This window comes from Cyanistes caeruleus, chromosome 35 (genome assembly GCF_971803275.1).
Source record: "Cyanistes caeruleus chromosome 35, bCyaCae1.hap1.1, whole genome shotgun sequence".
NCBI lineage: Eukaryota > Metazoa > Chordata > Aves > Passeriformes > Paridae > Cyanistes > Cyanistes caeruleus.
This window is the reverse complement of record NC_141736.1, coordinates 1,329,817-1,351,597: the sequence shown is the minus strand read 5'-3', so window position 1 is coordinate 1,351,597 and position 21,781 is coordinate 1,329,817. Positions and strand designations below refer to the sequence as shown.

General features: G+C 60.2%; 2 protein-coding genes across 2 annotated transcripts; one reads left to right on the top strand and one right to left on the bottom strand.

Moving 5' to 3' along the window:
- Positions 1-1,328: 1,328 nt before the first annotated feature.
- Positions 1,329-6,314, bottom strand: TRIR (telomerase RNA component interacting RNase). The gene is made up of 3 exons (XM_086871400.1): positions 6,004-6,314; positions 5,604-5,681; positions 1,329-2,583 (listed from the first exon to the last, which is right to left on the bottom strand). The coding sequence occupies exons 1-3, from the start codon at positions 6,271-6,273 to the stop codon at positions 2,476-2,478; spliced, it is 456 nt and encodes a 151-aa protein (XP_086727526.1). The 5' UTR covers positions 6,274-6,314; the 3' UTR covers positions 1,329-2,475.
- A 197-nt stretch (positions 6,315-6,511) lies between these two features.
- GET3 (guided entry of tail-anchored proteins factor 3, ATPase) lies at positions 6,512-18,513 on the top strand. Its single transcript, XM_086871391.1, has 7 exons — positions 6,512-6,706; positions 7,686-7,833; positions 9,408-9,556; positions 12,184-12,334; positions 12,950-13,057; positions 15,908-16,105; positions 18,106-18,513. Exons 1-7 carry the CDS (start codon positions 6,540-6,542, stop codon positions 18,235-18,237), a joined length of 1,053 nt encoding a protein of 350 aa, XP_086727517.1. The 5' UTR covers positions 6,512-6,539; the 3' UTR covers positions 18,238-18,513.
- The last annotated feature ends 3,268 nt before the right edge of the window (positions 18,514-21,781 follow it).

The following is a 21,781-nucleotide window of genomic DNA, read 5'->3' as shown; positions in this document are numbered from 1 at the left end:
GGATGGGGTTCTGGGGGAACTGGGATGAACTGGGATGGGGTTCTGGGGGAACTGGGAGGGTTCAGTGGGAACTGGGATGAACTGGGATGAACTGCGATGGGGTTCTGGGGGAACTGGGATGAACTGGGAGGGGTTCAGTGGGAACTGGGATGAACTGGGGGTGATTTTGTGGGAACTGGGATGAACTGGGATGGGTTCTGGGGGAACTGGGATGAACTGGGAGGGATTCTGAGGGAACTGGGATGAACTGGGATGGGTTCTGACAGAACTGGGGGGGCTCAGTGGGACCTGGGATGAACTGGGATAAACTGGGAGGGTTCAGTGGGAACTGGGGGGGATTTTGTGGGAACTGGGATGAACTGGGATGAACTGGGATGAACTGGGATGAACTGGGATGGGTTCTGGGGGAACTGGGATGGGTTCTGGGGGAACTGGGATGAACTGGGATGAACTGGGATGGGTTCTGGAGGAACTGGGATGAACTGGGATGGGTTCTGGAGGAACTGGGATGAACTGGGAGGGATTCTGAGGGAACTGGGATGAACTGGGAGGGATTCTGACAGAACTGGGAGGGTTCAGTGGGAACTGGGATGAACTGGGATGGGTTCTGGGGGAACTGGGATGAACTGGGATGAACTGGGATGGGTTCTGGGGGAACTGGGATGAACTGGGATGGGGTTCTGGGGGAACTGGGATGAACTGGGATGAACTGGGATGGGTTCTGGGGGAACTGGGATGAACTGGGATGGGTTCTGGGGGAACTGGGATGAACTGGGATGAACTGGGATGGGTTCTGGAGGAACTGGGATGAACTGGGATGAACTGGGAGTGGCTCAGAGGAAACTGGGAGTTGAGGGCGCCCCTCCCCCCAACCCATTCCCACGGGGTGGGGGAGGGGCCAACCCAACCTTTTTGGGTCTGGGGTCGCACCTGGGGCTCTCCCCCCTTCCCGAGACCCCCCCAGACCCCCCAAAACCCCCCCAGGCCCCCCAAAAACCGCTCGGCACCTCCGAAACCTCTGAGCTCTTTAATGCGCCGCCCCCCCCCCAAATCCCCCCCCCCCCCAAAACCGCGAATTTGGGGAGGGGGCGCGCGGGGGGGGTGGGGGAGGGGCAGCGCTGTGACCTCAAATTGGGGGAGGGGGCGCGCGTTGATAGAAAAGGGGCGGGGCCGGCGCCCCCCACCCTTAAATTGGGATTTATTTACAGGGGGGGGCACGGGCGGGACCCCTCCCCATTTTTTGGGGGGGGGGGAGGGGTCGAGACCCCTCCCCAATAGGGGGGGGATTTGGGGGGAGGGGTCTCCACCTTCAAAGGAGTTTTTGGGGAGGGGGCGTGGCCACATTTGGGGTGGGGGAGGGGAGACCCCCCCCTCAATTTACGCGGGGAATTTTGGGGAGGGGTCTGAGTTCATCCAAGGTTTTTTTTGGGGGGGTGGGCGAGGTGAAGACCCCTCCCCAAATATTTTTGGGGGCTTAAGACCCCCACCCCAATATTTTTGGGGGGAAGAAATGGGGGGATTTTTACCCAATTTTTTTTTGTGGGGTCTCCCTTCAGATTTATTTTTTTTTGTGGGGAGGGGTCTCCCCTCAGCCTTTTTCTGGGTGGGTGGGCGAGGTCAAGACCCCTCCCCAAATATTTTTTTGGGATGGCAATGCAGGATTTTGGGGTTTTTTATGGGGGATTTTTACACAATTTTTTTTTGGGGGGTGGGATCTCCCCTCAGATTTTTTTTTTGGGGAGGGGTCTCCCCTCAGATTTTTTTTGGGTGGTTGGAGGAGGCCAAGACCCCTCCCCAAATATTTTTTTGGGGGAGGGGTCAGCCCTCTTTCATCACAGATTTTTTTAGGAATTTTCTGAGACCCCACCCCAATATTTTTTTGGAGAGGGGGAATTTTTACCCAGATTTTTTTTTTGGGGAGGGGTCTCCCCTCAGCCTTTTTCTGGGTGGGTGGGCGAGGTCAAGACCCCTCCCCAAATACTTTTTTGGGATGGCAATGCAGGATTTTGGGTTTTTTTATGAGGGATTTTTACACAATTTTTTTTTTTTTTGGGGGAGAGGTCTCCCCTCAGATTTTTTTTGGGTGGGTGGGCGAGGTCAAGACCCCTCCCCAAATATTTTTTTGGGGGAGGGGTCAGCCCTCTTTCATCACAGATTTTTTAGGAGAATTTTTCCCAGACCCCACCCCACAAATAATTTTTTTGGGGGGGAAGAAATGGGGGGATTTTTACCCAGATTTTTTTTTTTGGGGAGGGGTCTCCCCTCAGCCTTTTTCTGGGTGGGTGGGCGAGGTCAAGACCCCTCCCCAAATATTTTTTTGGGGGGTCAGGGCTATTTCAGCAAGGATTTTTTAGAGAGTTTTTCCCCACAAATATTTTTTTGGGGGGGAAGAAATGGGGGGATTTTTACCCAGATTTTTTTTTTTTGGGGGAGGGGTCTCCCCTCAGGGGGTTTATTTTGGGGGGGGGGCCGGCGTTATTTGACCAGGGGTCTCGTCTTGTCGTCGTCACTGCACTGATGAGCTTTGTACTTCTGCACCTCCGCCAGGTACTTGGCCCAGGCGTCGCCTTTACTCGTCAGCACCTGCCCCAAAAACACCCCAAAAACCCCCAAAAAAATCGGGGAGGGGGCACAGAGAAACCCCCTCCCCTCCCCCACAGCCGGAGCTGGGAAAGGGACCCCCCCCCGGGACACCCCAAATTTTTTTTTCTTTATTTTTTGATGTTTGTTTTGATTTTAAATTGTTTCTTTTGAGGCCAAATTTCTCCTGATCCCAAATTTTCCCTTCTGGGATCCCAAATTTCCCATCCAGGACCCCAAATTTCTACTCCTGACCCCAAATTTCTCCCCTTGATCCCAAATTTCCCCTTCTGGGATCCCAAATTTCCCATCCAGGGCCCCAAATTTCTCCTCCTGACCCCAAATTTCTCCCCTTGATCCCAAATTTCCCTTCTGGGAGCCCCAAATTTCCCATCCTGGGATCCCAAATTTCCCCTTCTGGGAGCCCCAAATTTCTCCTCCTGACCCCAAATTTTCCCTTCTGGGATCCCAAATTTCCCCTTTTGGGAGCCCCAAATTTCTCCTCTTGACCCCAAATTTCCCATCCTGACCCCAAATTTCTCCTCCTGACCCCAAATTTCCCATCCAGGACCCCCAAATTTCTCCTCCTGATCCCAAATTCTTCATCCTGGGATCTCAAACTTCTCCTCTTGATCCCAAATTTCCTCTCCAGGACCCCCAAATTTCCCATCCTGACCCCAAATTTCTCCTCTTGATCCCAAATTTCCCATCCAGGACCCCCAAATTTCTCCTCCTGATCCCGAATTTCTCCTCTTGGTCCCAAATTCCCCTCCAGGACCCCAAATTTCCCTTTCTGGGAGCCCCAAATTCTCCCTCCCAACCCCAAATTTCCCATCCAGGACCCCCAAATTCCTCCCCGGATCCTAAATTCTTTCTCCTGGGATCCCAAATTTCCCCTCCAGGACCCCAAATTTCCCATCCAGGACCCCAAATTTCTCCTCCTGATCCCAAATTTCTCCTCCTGATCCCAAATTTCCTCTCCAGGACCCCAAATTCTTCCTCCCAAACCCAAATTTCCCATCCAGGACCCCAAATTTCCCCTTCTGGGAGCCCCAAATTTCTCCTCCTGATCCCAAATTTCTCCCCTTGATCCCAAATTTCCCATCCTGACCCCAAATTTCTCCTCCTGACCCCAAATTTTCCCTTCTGGGACCCCCAAATTTTTCCTCTTGACCCCAAATTCCCCTCCAGAACCCAAATTCTCCCTCCCGAACCCAAATTTCCCATCCAGGACCCCCAAATTTCCCATCCTGACCCCAAATTTCTCCTCCAGACCCCAAATTTCTCCTCTTGATCCCAAATTTCCCATCCTGACCCCAAATTCTTCTTCCTGGGATCCCAAATTTCCCATCCAGGACCCCAAATTTTCCCTTCTGGGAGTCCCAAATTTCTCCTCCTGATCCCAAATTTCTCCTCTTGATCCCAAATTTCCTCTCCAGGACCCCAAATTCTCCCTCCCGAACCCAAATTTCTCTTCCTGACCCCAAATTTTCCCTTCTGGGAGCCCCAAATTTCTCCTCCTGATCCCAAATTTCTCCTCTTGGTCCCAAATTTCTGCTCTTGACCCCAAATTCTCCCTCCTGACCCCAAATTTCTCCTCCTGACCCCAAATTTCCCATCCAGGACCCCCAAATTTCTCCTCCTGACCCCAAATTTCTCCTCCTGACCCCAAATTTTCCCTTCTGGGATCCCAAATTTCCCCTTTTGGGAGCCCAAAATTTCTCCTCCTGACCCCCAAATTTCTCCTCCAGGACCCCAAATTTCCCATCCAGGACCCCCAAATTTCTCCTCCTGACCCCAAATTTCTCCTCTTGATCCCAAATTTCCTCTCCAGGACCCCCAAATTTCCCATCCTGACCCCAAATTTTCCCTTCTGGGAGCCCCAAATTTCCCCTTCTGGGAGCCCCAAATTTCTCCTCCTGATCCCAGATTCCTCCTCTTGGTCCCAAATTCTTTCTCCTGGGATCCCAAATTTCTCCTCCAGGACCCCAAATTCTCCCTCCCGACCCCAAATCCCCTCCAGAACCCCCAATTCCCCTCCTGGGACCCCAAATTCCCCCTCCAGGACCCCCGAATTTCCCCTCCCGGTACCCCCAAATCTCCCCCCGGGACCACCAATTCCCCTCCTGGGACCCCCAAATCCCCTCCTGGGACCCCCAAATCCCCCTCCAGAACCCCCAAATTCCCCCCCAGGACCCCCAAATTCCCCCCCAGGACCCCCAAATCTGCTCCATGACCCCCAAATTTCCCTTCCGACCCCAAATTTCTCCCCCAGGGACCCCCCAATTCCCCTCCCGGTACCCCCAAATTTCCCTTCCCGACCCCAAATTCCCCTCCCGGGACCCCCAAATCCCCTCCCGGGACCCCCAAATTTCCCTTCCCAACCCCTAATCTCCTCCCGGTACCCCCAAATCCCCTCCCAGTACCCCCAGATCCCCTCCAGGACCCCCAAATCCCCCTCCAGGACCCCCAAACCCCCTCCAGGACCCCCAAATCCCCTCCCGGTACCCCCAAATCCCCTCCCAATCCCCAAAATCCCCCCCCGGGACCCCAAAATCCCCTCCTGGGACCCCAATTTCCCCCTCCCGGGACCCCAATTTCCCCCTCCAGGACCCCCAAACCCTCTCCCGGGACCCCCAAATCCCCTCCCGGAACCCCCAAATCCCCTCCCGGGACCCCAAAATCCCCCTCCCAGGACCCCAAAATCCCCTCCCGGAACCCCCAAACCCCTCCCGGGACCCCCAAATCCCCTCTGGGACCCCCAAATCCCCTCTGGGACCCCCAAATCCCCCCCCAGGACCCCCAAATCCCCTCCCGGGACCCCCAAATCCCCTTCCCGGGACCCTCAAACCCCCTCCCGGTACCCCCAAACCCCTCCCAGAACCCCCAAACCCCTCCCGGAACCCCCAAATCCCCTCCAGGACCCCCAAACCCCCCCCCCCCCGTACCCCAATTCCCCCTCCCGGGACCCCCAAACCCCCTCCCGGTACCCCCAATTCCCCCTCCCGGTACCCCCAATTCACCTCCTCGTCCGTCTTTTGCTTCTTGGCCACCACTCCCGTTTTCAGGGCCAGTTTGTTGCCCCCCCGCCGCCGCCCCACCTGGGGAAGGGACACACCTGCCCCGTTACCGGGAGCGGCCCCGGGGGGGGCTCCGGGATCCGCCCCGGGGGCTCCCCGGTACCGGCAGCGCCTCGGGAGGGAAAAAAAACCGGGGAGAGGAAGCGCGGAGGCCCCGGGACCGGCGAGTCCGGCAGCGGCACCGCACTGGGAGGCGCCGCCGCCACCGAGGAGCTCCGGGAAAGGCCCCCGGGAGCCGCCGGGAGCGGCCCCGGGAGCGGCCCCGGCCGTTCCCCCCTCACGCGTTCGGGCCGGGCCGGCGGGAGCGGAGCCGGGAGGAGCCCGCGGGCCGCCGCGTCCTTACGAAGCTGAGAGCGCCGCCGCTCCTCTTCGCGCCCTCAGCACCGCGCTGCGAGCCGAGCCCGGTACCGCCGCCACCGCCGCCGCCGCCGCCGGATGCCTCCGCGGCCGCCGCCGCCTCGCGCTCCCGCTGCTGCTCCTCCGCCTCCATCTTGCGCTTGAAGAGCTCCAGGAAGCTGCCGTCGTTGGCGAACACGTTGACGCCGCCGCCCGGGCCCGGGGGGGGCGGCGAAGGCGCCTCCGGGGCCTCCCGGTCCTCACCGCGCGCCGCCATCTTGTCCGCCGCCACCGCCGCCGGCGCCGCCCGATGACGTCAGAGCGACCGGCGCGGCGGCGGCGGCGGCGCGGTTTTGTTACGTCACGAGATGTTCCCGCCCCCCGCTGGCGGGGCGGCGTTGCTTGGCAACGCACGGGGCTCCCACCGCTTCGCCCCGCCCCCGGCGAGGATTGACGGGTAAACCGACCAATAGAAAGCGAAAGAAGGGAGGGCGCGGCGGCGCGCGGGCCAATCAGCGCGCGGCGGGCGGCGGCGCGGGGAAGATGGCGGCAGCGGCGGCGGGCGGGTGGGCGGCCGAGGCCCCCGAGGAGTTCGAGGACGCGCCGGACGTGGAGCCGCTGGAACCGACGCTGGCGAACATCATCGAGCAGCGCAGCCTCAAGTGGATCTTCGTGGGCGGCAAGGGCGGCGTGGGCAAGACCACGTGCAGGTACGGCGGGGACCGGGACGGGGCGCGGGGGTACCGGGGTGAGGGGGGAGCGGCGTGAGGGGAGCGGTCGGGATAACGGGGAGCTGTGGGGATAATGGAGAGCGGTCGGGATAACGGGGAGCGATGGGGATGAGGCGGAGAACAGAGCGGGGGCTCCGTGGAGGAGGAACCGGGGATGAACCGGGAGGTACCGGGCTCGGTGATACCGTGCTCGGTGATACCGGGCCGGGATGGAGGATCCGCTGTGGCGGCCACAGCAGAGCCCTCACGGCGGGGAACCGGAGCCCACCGGAGACACACGGAGGGATTCAGCCCGGCTCCTCACACCCTCCCGGGGTGGCCGGGCTGGTACCGGCTCCGGGACGGGATCACCGGGGGTATTACCGGCTCTGGGAAGGGATCACCGGGGGGATCACCGGGGGTATTACTGGCTCTGGGAGGGGATCACCGGGCCCGGGAAGGGCTCACCGGGGGTATTACCGGCTCTGGGAAGGGATCACTGTGCTCGGGAGGGGATCACCGGGGGGATCACCGGGGGGCTCACCGGCTCCGGGAGGGGATCACCGGGCCCGGGAAGGGATCACCGGGGGGATCACCGGCTCCGGGACTGGATCACCGGGGGTATTACCGGTTCCGGGAAGGACTCACCGGGCCCGGGAAGGGCTCACCGGGGGGATCACCGGCTCTGGGAAGGGATCACCAAGGGGCTCACCGGCTCCGGGAGGGGCTCACCGTGCCCGGGAGGGGATCACCGGCTCCGGGAAGGGATCACCGGGGGGATCACCGGCTCCGGGAGGGGATCACCGGCTCCGGGAGGGGCTCACCGTGCCCGGGAGGGGCTCACCGTGCCCGGGAAGGGATCACCGGCTCCGGGAGGGGATCACCGGCTCCGGGAAGGGATCACCGGGGGGCTCACCGGCTCCGGGAGGAGCTCACCGTGCTCGGTAGCGGCCCCGCTGAGCCCCGGTGCCGCCCCCAGCTGCAGCCTGGCCGTGCAGCTGTCCCGGGTCCGTGAGAGCGTCCTGATCATCTCCACCGACCCCGCTCACAACATCTCGGACGCCTTCGACCAGAAATTCTCCAAGGTGCCCACCAAGGTCACCGGCTACGAGAACCTCTTCGCCATGGTGGGTACGGAACGGGGGTCCCGGGGGTCCCGGGGGTCCCAGGGCCACACTGAGCCCCCTCCCCAGCGGGGAACGGGGGTCCCGGGGGTCCCAGGGCCGAGCTGAGCCCCCTCCCCAGCAGGGAACGGGGGTCCCGGGGGTCGCAGGGCCACACTGAGCCCCCTCCCCAGCGGGGAACGGGGGTCCCGGGGGTCCCTGGGCTGAGCTGAGCCCCCTCCCCAATGGGAAAGCGGGGGTCCCGGGGGTCCCAGGGCCGAGCTGAGCCCCCTCCCCAATGGGGAATGGGGGTCCCGGGGGGTCCCAGGGCCGAGCTGAGCCCCCTCCCCAGCAGGGAACGGGGGTCCCAGGGGGGTCCCAGGGCCGAGCTGAGCCCCCTCCCCAGCGGGGAATGGGGGTCCCGGGGGTCCCGGGGGATCCCAGGGCCGAGCTGAGCCCCCTCCCCAGCAGGGAACGGGGGTCCCAGGGGGGTCCCAGGGCCGAGCTGAGCCCCCTCCCCAGTGGGGAACAGGGGTCCCGGGGGGCCGAGCTGAGCCCCCTCCCCAGTGGGGAATGGGGGTCATGGGGGTCCCGGGGGGCCGAGCTGAGCCCCCTCCCCAGTGGGGAACAGGGGTCCCGAGGGGCTCCCGGGGGTCCTGGGGGTCCCAAGGCCGAGCTGATCCCCCTCCCCAGCAGGGAACGTGGGTCCCGGGGGTCCCGGGGGGGTCCCGGGGAACTGAGCTGAGACCCCTCCCCAGTGGGTCCCGGGGGTCCCAGGGCCGAGCTGAGCCCCCTCCCCAGCGGGGAACGGGGATGCCGGGGAGCTCCTGGGGGTCCCAGGGCCGAGCTGAGCTCCCTCCCCAGCAGGGAACAGGGCTCCCGGGGGTCCTGGAGGTCCCAGGGCCGAGCTGAGCCCCCTCCCCAGCGGGGAACGGGGGTCCCAGGGGGGTCCCTGGGCCGAGCTGAGCCCCCTCCCCAGCAGGGAATGGGGGTCCTGGGGGTCCCAGGGCCAAGCTGAGCCCCCTCCCCAGTGGGGAACGGGGGTCCCAGGGGTCCCAGGGCCGAGCTGAGCCCCCTCCCCAACGGGAAAGCGGAGGTCCCGGGGGTCCCAGGGCCACACTGAGCCCCCTCCCCACCGTTCCCAGCAGGAGATCGACCCCAGTGGGGAACGGGGGTCCCGGGGGCGTCCCAGGGCCACACTGAGCCCCCTCCCCAGCGGGGAACGGGGGTCCCGGGGGTCCCAGGGCCGAGCTGAGCCCCCTCCCCAGCAGGGAATGGGGGTCCCAGGGGTCCCAGGGCCGAGCTGAGCCCCCTCCCCAGCGGGGAATGGGGGTCCCGGGGGTCCCGGGGGATCCCAGGGCCGAGCTGAGCCCCCTCCCCAGCAGGGAACGGGGGTCCCAGGGGGGTCCCAGGGCCGAGCTGAGCCCCCTCCCCAGCGGGAAAGCGGGGATTCCGGGGAGCTCCCAGGGCCGAGCTGAGCCCCCTCCCCAGCGGGGAATGGGGGTCCCAGGGGTGCCAGGGCCGAGCTGAGCCCCCTCCCCAGCAGGGAATGGGGGTCCCAGGGCCGAGCTGAGCCCCCTCCCCACCATTCCCCGCAGGAGATCGACCCCAGCCTGGGCGTGGCGGAGCTCCCCGATGAGTTTTTCGAGGAGGACAACGTGCTGAGCATGGGCAAGAAGATGATGCAGGAGGCCATGAGCGCCTTCCCCGGCATCGACGAGGCCATGAGCTACGCCGAGGTCATGAGGTGGGAGCGCTTTTGGGGGTCCCGGGATTTTGGGGAGGGGTCCAGGGGGTTCTGGTGACCCCCTGGAGGGTCCCCCAGTGAAAAAGGAGGTTCACGGAATTTTTATAGAATTTTAAAGGTTTTTTTTATAGAATTTTAAAGTTTTTTTATAGAATTTTAAAGGGTTTTTTTATAGAATTTTATAGTTTTTTTATAGAATTTTAAAGGTTTTTTTATAGGATTTTAGAGTGTTTTTTATAGAATTTTAAAGTTTTTTTTATAGAATTTTAAAGGGTTTTTTTACAGAATTTTAAAGGGTTTTTTAATAGAATTTTAAAGGTTTTTTTATAGAATTTTAAAGGGTTTTTTCATAGAATTTTAAAGGGTTTTTTATAGAATTTTAAAAGTTAACTTATGGGATTTAAAAGGTTTTTTATAGAATCTCAGAGTTAATTTATAGAATTTGAAAGTCTAATTAGGAGATACTTTAATAGATGAAAGGTATTTAAAATTTCTTAATAGTTTTAAAAGATATTTAGTTAGGAGATAAAGTCTACAGGAAGGGCCAGGTGTATATAATGTAATATAATATAATATAATATAATATAATATAATATAATATAATATAATATAATATAATATAATATAATATAATATAATATAATATATTAAAATAAAATATATTATATCATAATATAATAAAACGTTAATGTAATGTAATATAATATAGTATAATATAATATAATGTGATGTAATGCAATATATTATAATATAATATAATGTAATGTAATGCAATGTAATATAATTAATATAATGTAATATAATGTGATATAGTATTGTGTACTATAATGCTATATTTTTATAGTATTATGTGATACACTATACTATAATATAATTTATTATATACTATATAATATGTAATATATACTACATATATTATAATATAGCATAATATAATATGATGTAATATAATGTATAAAATATAGTACTATATAATAAAATATGTAATAAAATGTAATATAATATAACTATAATATAATATAATACAATGTAATATAATACAGTATGACACAATACATAATATGATATAACATAATTATAACATAATATAATATGGTATAATACAATATATAATATAATATAAAATAATATAATATAACATAATATAATATAATATAATATAATATAATATAATATAATACAATGTAATATAATATAATATAATATAATATTATATTATATTATATTATATTATATAATATTATATAATATAATATTATATAATATAATATAATATTAAATGTGATGTAATGCTATGTAATGCATTATATTATAATATAATGCAATGTAATATAATTAATATAATATAATGTAATATAGTATTGCATACTATAGTGTTATATTATTATAGTATAATATAACATACTATACCATAATATAGTATAATACATATAGTATAATATATATAGCATAATATAGTGTAATATAATATAATATGGTGTAGTATAATATTTAAAATATAGTATTGTATAATATAATAAATAATATGACATAGTATAATGTAATTATAAGATAATGTAATGTAATATAACACAATACAATATGACATAATACATAATATGGTATAATATAATTATAATATAAGATAATATAATTTAATATAGTATAATATAATATGGTATAATACAATATATAATATAATATAATATACTATAATATAATATACTATAATATACTATAATATACTATACTATACTATAATATAATATAATATAATATAATATAATATAATATAATATAATGCAATGCAATATATTTTAATATTTGCAAAAAGCCAGCAATCTCTGTATTTTTAACCCCTCTCACCCCAGGCTGGTGAAGGGGATGAATTTCTCACCCCTCTCACCCCAGGTTGGTGAAAGGGATGAATTTCTCACCCCAGGCTGGTGAAAGGGATGAATTTCTCACCCCTCTCACCCCAGGTTGGTGAAAGGGATGAATTTCTCACCCCAGGCTGGTGAAAGGGATGAATTTCTCACCCCAGGCTGGGGAAGGGGATGAATTTCTCACCCCAGGCTGGTGAAGGGGATGAATTTCTCACCCCAGGCTGGGGAAGGGGATGAATTTCTCACCCCAGGCTGGTGAAAGGGATGAATTTCTCACCTCTCACCACCCCAGGTTGGTGAAGGGGATGAATTTCTCACCCCAGGCTGGTGAAGGGGATGAATTTCTCACCCCAGGCTGGGGAAGGGGATGAATTTCTCACCCCAGGCTGGGGAAGGGGATGAATTTCTCACCCTTCTCACCCCAGGCTGGTGAAAGGGATGAATTTCTCACCCCAGGCTGGTGAAGGGGATGAATTTCTCACCCCAGGCTGGTGAAAGGGATGAATTTCTCACCCCAGGTTGGTGAAGGGGATGAATTTCTCACCCCTCTCACCCCAGGTTGGTGAAAGGGATGAATTTCTCACCCCAGGCTGGTGAAGGGGATGAATTTCTCACCCCTCTCACCCCAGGCTGGTGAAAGGGATGAATTTCTCACCCCAGGCTGGTGAAGGGGATGAATTTCTCACCCCAGGTTGGTGAAGGGGATGAATTTCTCACCCCTCTCACCCCAGGCTGGTGAAAGGGATGAATTTCTCACCCCAGGTTGGTGAAGGGGATGAATTTCTCGGTGGTGGTGTTCGACACGGCGCCCACCGGGCACACGCTGCGGCTCCTCAACTTCCCCACCATCGTGGAGCGCGGGCTGGGCCGCCTGATGCAGATCAAGAACCAGATCAGCCCCTTCATCTCGCAGGTTGGGGGGCTCGGGGGGGCTGTGGAGGGGCTGCGAGGGCTCTGGGGGGCTGTGGAGGGCTGGGGGGGGCTCTGGGGGGGCTCTGGGGGATTCTGGGGGCACTCTGGGGGGGCTGTGGGGGCTCTGGGGGGCTGTGGAGGGCTGTGGGGGGCTCTGGGGGATTCTGGGGGGGACTCTGGGGGGGCTGTGGGGGGCTCTGGGGGGGCTCTGGGGGATTCTGGGGGGGCTCTGGGGGGGTTGTGAGGGACTCTGGGGGGCTGTGGGGGGCTCTGGGGGGGCTCTGGGGGATTCTGGGGGGGACTCTGGGGGGCTCTGAGGGGCTCTGGGGGATTCTGGGGGGGCTGTGGGGGACTCTGGGGGGGCTCTGGAGGGGCTCTGGGGGGCTCTGGGGGGGCTGTGGGGGGGCTCTGGGGGGTTTGGGGCTCTGGGGAGGCTCTGGGGAGTTTGGGGAGGGGTCTCAGCCGTGCCCACCCCCCACAGATGTGTAACATGCTGGGGCTGGGGGATATGAACGCTGGGGGATATGAATGCTGGGGGGGCTCTGGGGGGCTCTGGGGGGCTCTGGGGGCTGTGGGGAGTTTGGGGAGGGGTCTCAGCCGTGCCCACCCCCCCCAGATGTGTAACATGCTGGGGCTGGGGGATATGAACGCTGACCAGCTGGCATCCAAACTGGAGGAGACGCTGCCCGTCATCCGATCCGTCAGCGAGCAGTTCAAGGACCCCGTGAGAAACGGGGGGCACGGGGGGGAGTGGGGGGAATGGGGGGAGTGGGGGGCACTGGGGGCACTTGGGGGGAAATGGGGGGCACTGGGGGGAGTGGGGGGCACTGGGGGAAATGGGGGCTCTGTCAGCGAGCAGTTCAAGGACCCCGTGAGAAACAGGGGGAACCGTGGGGAAGTGGGAGGAATGGGAGGGACTGGGATGGACTGGGGGGCACTGGGGGGCACTGGGATGGGACTGGGGGGTACTGGGGGCACTGGGATGGGGCTGGGGGGCACTGGGAGGGACTGGGATGGGACTGGGGGGCACTGGGAGGGACTGGGATGGGGCTGGGGGGCACTGGGGGCACTGGGATGGGGCTGGGGGGCACTGGGAGGGACTGGGATGGGGCCAGGGCTGAGCCAGTCCGTGCACATTCCTGAGGGGAATGAAACCCACGGGGGATGGGGCCGGGGCCCTCGGGGCAGGGCTGGGGACAGGGACAGGGCTGGGGACAGGGACAGGGCCCTCGGGGCAGGGATGGGGACAGGGACAGGGACAGGGACAGGGACAGGGACAGGGACAGGGACAGGGACAGGAATGGGGACAGGGACAGGGGACAGGGACAGGGACAGGGGACAGGGATGGGGACAGGGACGGGGACAGGGGACAGGGGACAGGGATGGGGACAGGGACAGGGCCCTCGGGGCAGGGCTGGGGACAGGGACAGGGACAGGGACAGGGACGTGAATGGGGACAGGGACAGGGGACAGGGACAGGGGACAGGGACAGGGCCCTCGGGGCAGGGATGGGGACAGGGACAGGGACAGGGACAGGAATGGGGACAGGGGACAGGGATGGGGACAGGGACAGGGCCCTCGGGGCAGGGCTGGGGACCGGGACAGGGATGGGGACAGGGACAGGGGACAGGGCTGGGGACAGGGAAGTGGGAACAGGGACAGGGGACAGGGACAGAGGAGTGGGGACAGGGGACAGGGAGCCCTAGGGGATGGCAGCTGTGTCCCTGTGTCCCCACTGTCCGCAATCCCCTCAATGTCCCCAATGGCCCCCCCAGGAGCAGACCACCTTTATCTGTGTGTGCATCACAGAATTCCTGTCCCTGTGTCCCCAAGGTCCCCAATGTCCCCTGATGTCCCCAATGTCCCCCCAGGAGCAGACCACCTTTATCTGCGTGTGCATCGCCGAGTTCCTGTCCCTGTGTCCCCAACGTCCCCAATCCCCCCAACGTCCTCAATGTCCCCAGTGTCCCCACTGTCCCCAATGTCCCCCCCAGGAGCAGACCACCTTCATCTGCGTGTGCATCGCCGAGTTCCTGTCCCTGTGTCCCCAATGTCCCCAATGGTCCCCTGTGTCCCCAATGTCCTCAATGTCCCCAGTGTCCCCTGATGTCCCCAATGTCCCCAATGTCCCAAAGCCCCCCAATGTCCCCTGTGTCCCCAATGTCCCCAATGTCCCCTGTGTCCCCAATGTCCCCAATGTCCCCAATGTCCCCTGTGTCCCCAATGTCCCCAATGTCCCCAATGTCCCCAGTGTCCCCTGATGTCCCCAATGTCCCCAATGTCCCAAAGCCCCCCAATGTCCCCAGTGTCCCCAATGTCCCCAATGTCCCCTGTGTCCCCAATGTCCCCAGTCCCCCCAGTGTCCCCAATGTCCCCAATGTCCCCTGATGTCCCCAATGTCCCCCCAGGAGCAGACCACCTTTATCTGCGTGTGCATCGCCGAGTTCCTGTCCCTGTGTCCCCAATGTCCCCTGTGTCCCCAATGTCCCCAGTGTCCCCAATGTCCCAAATGTCCCCAGTGTCCCCAGTGTCCCCAATGTCCCCTGTATCCCCAGTGTCCCCAGTGTCCCCAATGTCCCCTGTATCCCCAGTGTCCCCAATGTCCCCAATGTCCCCAATGTCCCCAGTGTCCCCAGTGTCCCCAATGTCCCCTGTATCCCCAGTGTCCCCAATGTCCCCTGTGTCCCCACTGTCCCCTGTGTCCCCAATGTCTCCTGTGCCCCCCCAGGAGCAGACCACCTTTATCTGTGTGTGCATCGCCGAGTTCCTGTCCCTGTGTCCCCAATGTCCCCAATGTCCCAAAGCCCCCCAATGTCCCCAATGCCCCCAGTGTCCCCAGTGTCCCCAATGTCCCCAATGTCCCCCCAGGAGCAGACCACCTTCATCTGTGTGTGCATTGCCGAGTTCCTGTCCCTGTGTCCCCAATGTCCCCAGTCCCCCCAGTGTCCCCAGTGTCCCCAATGTCCCCTGTATCCCCAGTGTCCCCAATGTCCCCAATGTCCCCAGTATCCCCAATGTCCCCAATGTCCCTGATGTCCCCTGATGTCCCCAATGTCCCCCCAGGAGCAGACCACCTTTATCTGCGTGTGCATCGCCGAGTTCCTGTCCCTGTGTCCCCACTGTCCCCAATGTCCCCAATCCCCCCAGTGTCCCCAATGTCCCCAATCCCCCCTGATGTCCCCAATGTCCCCTGCGTCCCCCCAGGAGCAGACCACCTTTATCTGCGTGTGCATCGCCGAGTTCCTGTCCCTGTGTCCCCAATGTCCCCAGTGTCCCCAGTGTCCCCAGTGTCCCCAATGTCCCCAATGTCCCCAATGTCCCCTGTGTCCCCTGTGTCCCCAGTGTCCCCAATGTCCCCAATGTCCCCAGTGTCCCCAGTGTCCCCAATGTCCCCTGTGCCCCCCCAGGAGCAGACCACCTTTATCTGCGTGTGCATCGCCGAGTTCCTGTCCCTGTGTCCCCAAGGTCCCCAAAGTCCCCAATGTCCTCAATGTCCCCAGTGTCCCCAATGTCCCCAATGTCCCCAATGTCCCCAATCCCCCCAGTGTCCCCAGTGTCCCCTGTGCCCCCCCAGGAGCAGACCACCTTTATCTGCGTGTGCATCGCCGAGTTCCTGTCGCTGTACGAGACGGAGCGGCTGATCCAGGAGCTGGCCAAGTGCCGCATCGACACCCACAACATCGTGGTGAACCAGCTGGTGTTCCCCGACCCGCTGCGGCCCTGCCGCATGTGCGAGGCTCGCCACAAGATCCAGGCCAAGTACCTGGACCAGGTGAGACCCCCTGAGCCCTGGGGAGGGGGCCTGGGGGGCTCGGGAGGGGCACTGGATGGGATTTGGGGGCTCAGTTGGGGTTTGGGGTGGGATTGGGAGGGTTTGGGTCGCCAGGTAAGGCTCAGTTGGGGTTTGGAGTGGGATTTGGGGGGCTCAGTTGGGGTTTGGAGTGGGATTTGGGGGGCTCAGTTGGGGTTTGGAGTGGGATTTGGGGGCTCAGTTGGGGTTTGGGGTGGGGTTTGGGGGCTCAGTTGGGGTTTGGGGTGGGGTTTGGGGGCTCAGTTGGGGTTTGGGGTGGGGTTTGGGGGCTCAGTTGGGGTTTGGGGTGGGATTTGGGGGGCCCGACCCGCTGCGGCCCTGCCGCATGTGCGAGGCTCGCCACAAGATCCAGGCCAAGTACCTGGACCAGGTGAGACCCCCTGAGCCCTGGGGAGGGGGCCTGGGGGGCTCGGGAGGGGCACTGGATGGGATTTGGGGGGCTCGGGAGGGGTTTGAGTGCCCAGGAAAGGCTCAGTTGGGGTTTGGGGTGGGATTTGGGGGGCTCAGGAGGGGTTTGGGTGCCCAGGTAAGGCTCAGTTGGGGTTTGGGGTGGGATTTGGGGGGTCAGTAGGGGTTTGGGTCCCCAGTTTAGGCTCAGTTGGGGTTTGGGGTGGGATTTGGGGGGCTCAGTTGGGGTTTGGGGTGGGATTGGGAGGGTTTGGGTCGCCAGGTAAGGCTCAGTTGGGGTTTGGAGTGGGATTTGGGGGCTCAGTTGAGGTTTGGGGTGGGATTTGGGGGCTCAGTTGAGGTTTGGGGTGGGATTTGGGGGGCTCAGTTGGGGTTTGGGGTGGGATTTGGGGGGCTCGGGAGGGGTTTGGAGTGGGATTTGGGGGGCTCGGGAGGGGTTTGGAGTGGGATTTGGGGGGCTCAGGAGGGGTTTGGGTGCCCAGGTAAGGCTCACCTGGGGTTTGGGGTGGGATTGGGAGGGTTTGGGCCGCCAGGTAAGGCTCAGGAGGGGTTTGGGGTGGGATTTGGGGGGTGTGGGTCCCCAGTTTAGGCTCAGTTGAGGTTTGGGATGGGATTTGGGGGCTCAGCTGGGTTGTGGGGTGGGATTTGGGGGGTTTGGGTCCCCAGTTTAGGCTCAGTTGGGGTTTGGGGTGGGATTTGGGGGCTCAGTTGGGGTTTGGGGTGGGATTTGGGGGGCCCGACCCGCTGCGGCCCTGCCGCATGTGCGAGGCTCGCCACAAGATCCAGGCCAAGTACCTGGACCAGGTGAGACCCCCTGAGCCCTGGGGAGGGGGCCTGGGGGGCTCGGGAGGGGCACTGGATGGGATTTGGGGGGCTCGGGAGGGGTTTGGGGTGGGATTTGGGGGGCTCAGTTGGGGTTTGGGGTGGGGTTTGGGGGCTCAGTTGAGGTTTGGGGTGGGATTTGGGGGGCTCAGGAGGGGTTTGGGTGCCCAGGTAAGGCTCAGTTGGGGTTTGGGGTGGGATTTGGGGGGTTTGGGTCCCCAGTTTAGGCTCAGTTGGGGTTTGGGGTGGGGTTTGGGGCCTCAGTTGGGATTTGGGGGCTCAGTTGGGATTTGGGGGGCTCAGTTGGGATTTGGGGGCTCAGTTGGGGTTTGGGGTGGGATTTGGGGGGCTCAGGAGGGGTTTGGGTGCCCAGGTAAGGCTCAGTTGGGGTTTGGGGTGGGATTTGGGGGCTCACCTGGGGTTTGGGGTGGGATTTGGGGTGGGATTTGGGGGGTTTCAGTTTCCAGGGGCTGTAGTTTGTGTCTGGGACCCCCCTCAGAAGCTCGGCCTTGGGGGGATTTTGGGGGGTCCCGGAGCCCTCCAGGGCTGAAGTGCGGCCCCGCAGCTCCTCCCGCCGCAATTCGGGGAGAACCCGGGGGGGCTCCAGCCTTTGACCCCACCCAAACTGCAGGAGAGGAGCCGGGATTTGGGTCTGGGGGCTGATTTTGGAGCTCTTGGGGATGCCCTGAGGGGGTCCCGGGGGGGGGTCCTCTGACGCCCCCTCCCCACAGATGGAAGATCTCTACGAGGATTTCCACATCGTGAAGCTCCCGCTGCTGCCCCACGAGGTGCGGGGGGGGGACAAAGTCAACACCTTCAGCTCCCTCCTGCTGGACCCCTACCAACCCCCCAGCCCCAAATAACCCCCCCGACCCCCCCCGCCCCCCGCCCCACCCTCCCCCACCCCCTCATTCCCCCAGGAGGGGTTGGGGGAGGGGGGGGCTCAACCTTTATTTATCCCCCCCCACCCCAACAAGGAGCGAGGGGGGGGGGGGGCGGTTCTGCCTCCCCCCAAAAAAACGCGACCCCCCCCTCCCCCCCCCGGGTCACCCCAATTTTGGGGAGGGGGAGGTGGGAACCCCCCCCCCCTCCCCGCTTGGGGGGGGGGGGAAGTGTAAATAATAAATTTGAGAAGCAAAGAGGATTTTGGGGGTGTTTTGGGGGGGTCCCGATGGATTTTGGGGGAGTCCGGGTGGATTTTGGGGTGTGGGGATGGATTTTGGGGGGGTCCGGATGGATTTTGGGGGGGGTCCAGATGGATTTGGGGGGGGTCTGGAAGGATTTTAGGGTGGGGGATGGATTTTGGGGGGGGTCCGGTTTAATTTTGGGGGGGACCGGATGATTTTGAGGGGGGTCCCGATGGATTTTGGGGGTGGGGATGGATTTTGGGGGGGTCCGGATGGATTTTGGGGGGGTCCGGATGGATTTTGGGGGGGTCAGGAAGGATTTTGGGGGCTGGGCATGGATTTTGGGGGGGTCCGGGTGGATTTTGGGGGGTGGGGATGGATTTTGGGGGGGTCCGGGTGGATTTTGGGGGGGGTCCGGGTGGATTTGGGGGGGGTTCCGGGTGGATTTTGGGGGGGTCCGGGAGGATTTTGGGGGGGTCCGGGTGGATTTTGGGGTGTGGGGATGGATTTTGGGGGGGTCCGGATGGATTCGGGGGGGTCCGGGTGGATTTTGGGGGGGTCCGGGAGGATTTTGGGGGGTGGGGATGGATTTTGGGGGGGTCCGGATGGATTTTGGGGGGTGGGGATGGATTTTGGGGGGGTCCGGATGGATTTTGGGGGGGTCCAGGTGGATTTTGGGGGGGTCCGGATGGATTTTGGGGGGGTCCGGATGGATTTTGGGGGGGTCCGGATGGATTTTGGGGGGTGGGGATGGATTTTGGGGGGGTCCGGATGGATTTGGGGGGGTCCGGATGGATTTGGGGGGTGGGGATGGATTTTGGGGGGGTCCGGATGGATTTTGGGGGGGTCCGGATGGATTTTGGGGCGGTGACGTCAGCACCGCTGGCCCCGAGCCCGGAACCCTCATTAGCAGCGGATTAAGGGTGGGGGGCGCGCGGGGGGGGTCCTGGGGGGGGATTTGGGGGTCTCGGGAGGGGCAGAGGGGGTGCGGCGGCTTTTTGGGGGGGTCCCCGTGGCCCTCACCCCCCCCGTGTCCCCCTGTCCCCCCCCGTGTCCCCGCGTCCCGCTGGGATCTGTCCCCGTCACCCGGAGCTGGCCCGAGGCCACCGGGGGGGGCGCGGGAGGGGTCCCCGACCCCAAAACAGCCCCCCCGACCCCAAAACAGCCCCCCCGACCCCAAAACAACCCCCCGACCCCAAAACAACCCCTCCGACCCCAAAACAGCCCCCCCGACCCCAAAACAACCCCCCGACCCCAAAACAGCCCCCCCGACCCCAAAACAGCCCCCTGGACCCCAAAACAACCCCCCCGACCCCAAAATAACCCCCCGACCCCAAAACAGTCCCCCCGACCCCAAAATACCCCCCTGGACCCCAAAACAACCCCCCGACCCCAAAACAGCCCCCCCGACCCCAAAACAACCCCCCCGACCCCAAAACAACCCCCCCCCGACCCCAAAACAACCCCCCGACCCCAAAACAGCCCCCCCGACCCCAAAATACCCCCCCGACCCCAAAACAACCCCGACTCCAAAACCTCCCCGGGCCCAAAACCCCCAGACCCAAAACCCCCCCAACCCCAAAACCCCCCCAACCCCAAAACCCCCAGACCCAAAACCCCCCCAGCCCCAAAACCCCCCGGCCCCAAAACCCCCAACCCCAAAACCCCCAGACCCAAAACCCCCAGCCCCAAAACCCCCAGACCCAAAACCCCCAACCCCAAAACCCCCAACCCCAAAACCCCCCGGCCCCAGCCCCCGGTGCCCCGGGGGGGGCTCGGACCGGCCGGACCGGCGGAGCCGCTCCCGGGAGCTGCGGCGGGACCCCCCGGCCCCTCCCCCCGTGCCCCCCCCGGCCCCTCCCCCCGTGTCCCCCTCCCCCCGTGTCCCCCTCCCCCCGTGTCACCCCGGCCTCTCCCCCCGTGCCCCCTCCCCCCGTGCCCCCCCCGGCCCCTCCCCCCGTGTCCCCCTCCCCCCGTGTCCCCCCGCAGCGATTTAAGGGCCGGACCGGGAGTGACCGCAGATCCCGGACCGGGAGTGACCGCAGAGCCCGGACCGGGAGTGACCGCAGATCCCGGACCGGGAGTGACCGCAGATCCCGGACCGGGAGTGACCGCACAGCCCGGACCGGGAGTGACCGCAGATCCCGGACCGGGAGTGACCGCAGATCCCGGACCGGGAGTGACCGCAGATCCCGGACCGGGAGTGACCGCAGATCCCGGACCGGGAGTGACCGCACAGCCCGGACCGGGAGTGACCGCAGATCCCGGACCGGGAGTGACCGCAGATCCCGGACCGGGAGTGACCGCACAGCCCGGACCGGGAGTGACCGCACAGCCCGGACCGGGAGTGACCGCAGATCGGTGACCACAGAGCCCGGAGCGGTGACCGATCCTGGACCGGGAGTGACCGCAGAGCTCGGACCGGTGACCACAGAGCTCGGACCGGCGGTGGTCGCAGATCCCGGACCGGTGACAGAGCCCAGACCGGGAGTGACCGCTGGTCCCGGAGCGGTGACAGAGCCCCGAGCGGTGACAGAGCTCGGACCGGCGACAGAGCCCGGAGCGGTGACAGAGCCCGGAGCGGTGACAGAGCCCGGAGCGGGAGTGACCGCACAGCCCGGAGCGGCGACAGATCCCGGAGCGGTGACAGAGCCCGGAGCGGTGACAGATCCCGGAGCGGTGACAGAGCCCGGAGCGGTGAGCGCAGATCCCGGACCAGAGGTGACAGATCCAGGACCGGTGACCACAGATCGGTGACCGCAGATCCCGGCTCGGCGGCGGCCGCTGATCCCGGACCGGCGACAGATCCCGGACCGGCGACAGATCCCGGACCGGCGACAGATCCCGGAGCGGTGACAGAGCCCGGAGCGGTGACAGATCCTGGACCGGGAGTGACCGCTGATCCCGGAGCGGTGACCGCTGATCCCGGACCGGCGACAGATCCCGGAGCGGTGACAGATCCCGGAGCGGTGACAGATCCCGGAGCGGTGACCGCAGATCCCGGACCGGCGACAGATCCCGGAGCGGTGACAGAGCCCGGAGCGGTGACCGCAGATCCCGGACCGGTGACAGAGCCCGGAGCGGTGACAGATCCTGGACCGGGAGTGACCGCTGATCCCGGAGCGGCGACAGAGCCCCGAGCGGTGACAGATCCCGGAGCGGTGACCGCAGATCCCGGAGCGGTGACAGATCCCGGAGCGGTGACCGCAGATCCCGGAGCGGCGACAGATCCCGGAGCGGCGACAGATCCCGGAGCGGTGACAGATCCCGGAGCGGTGAC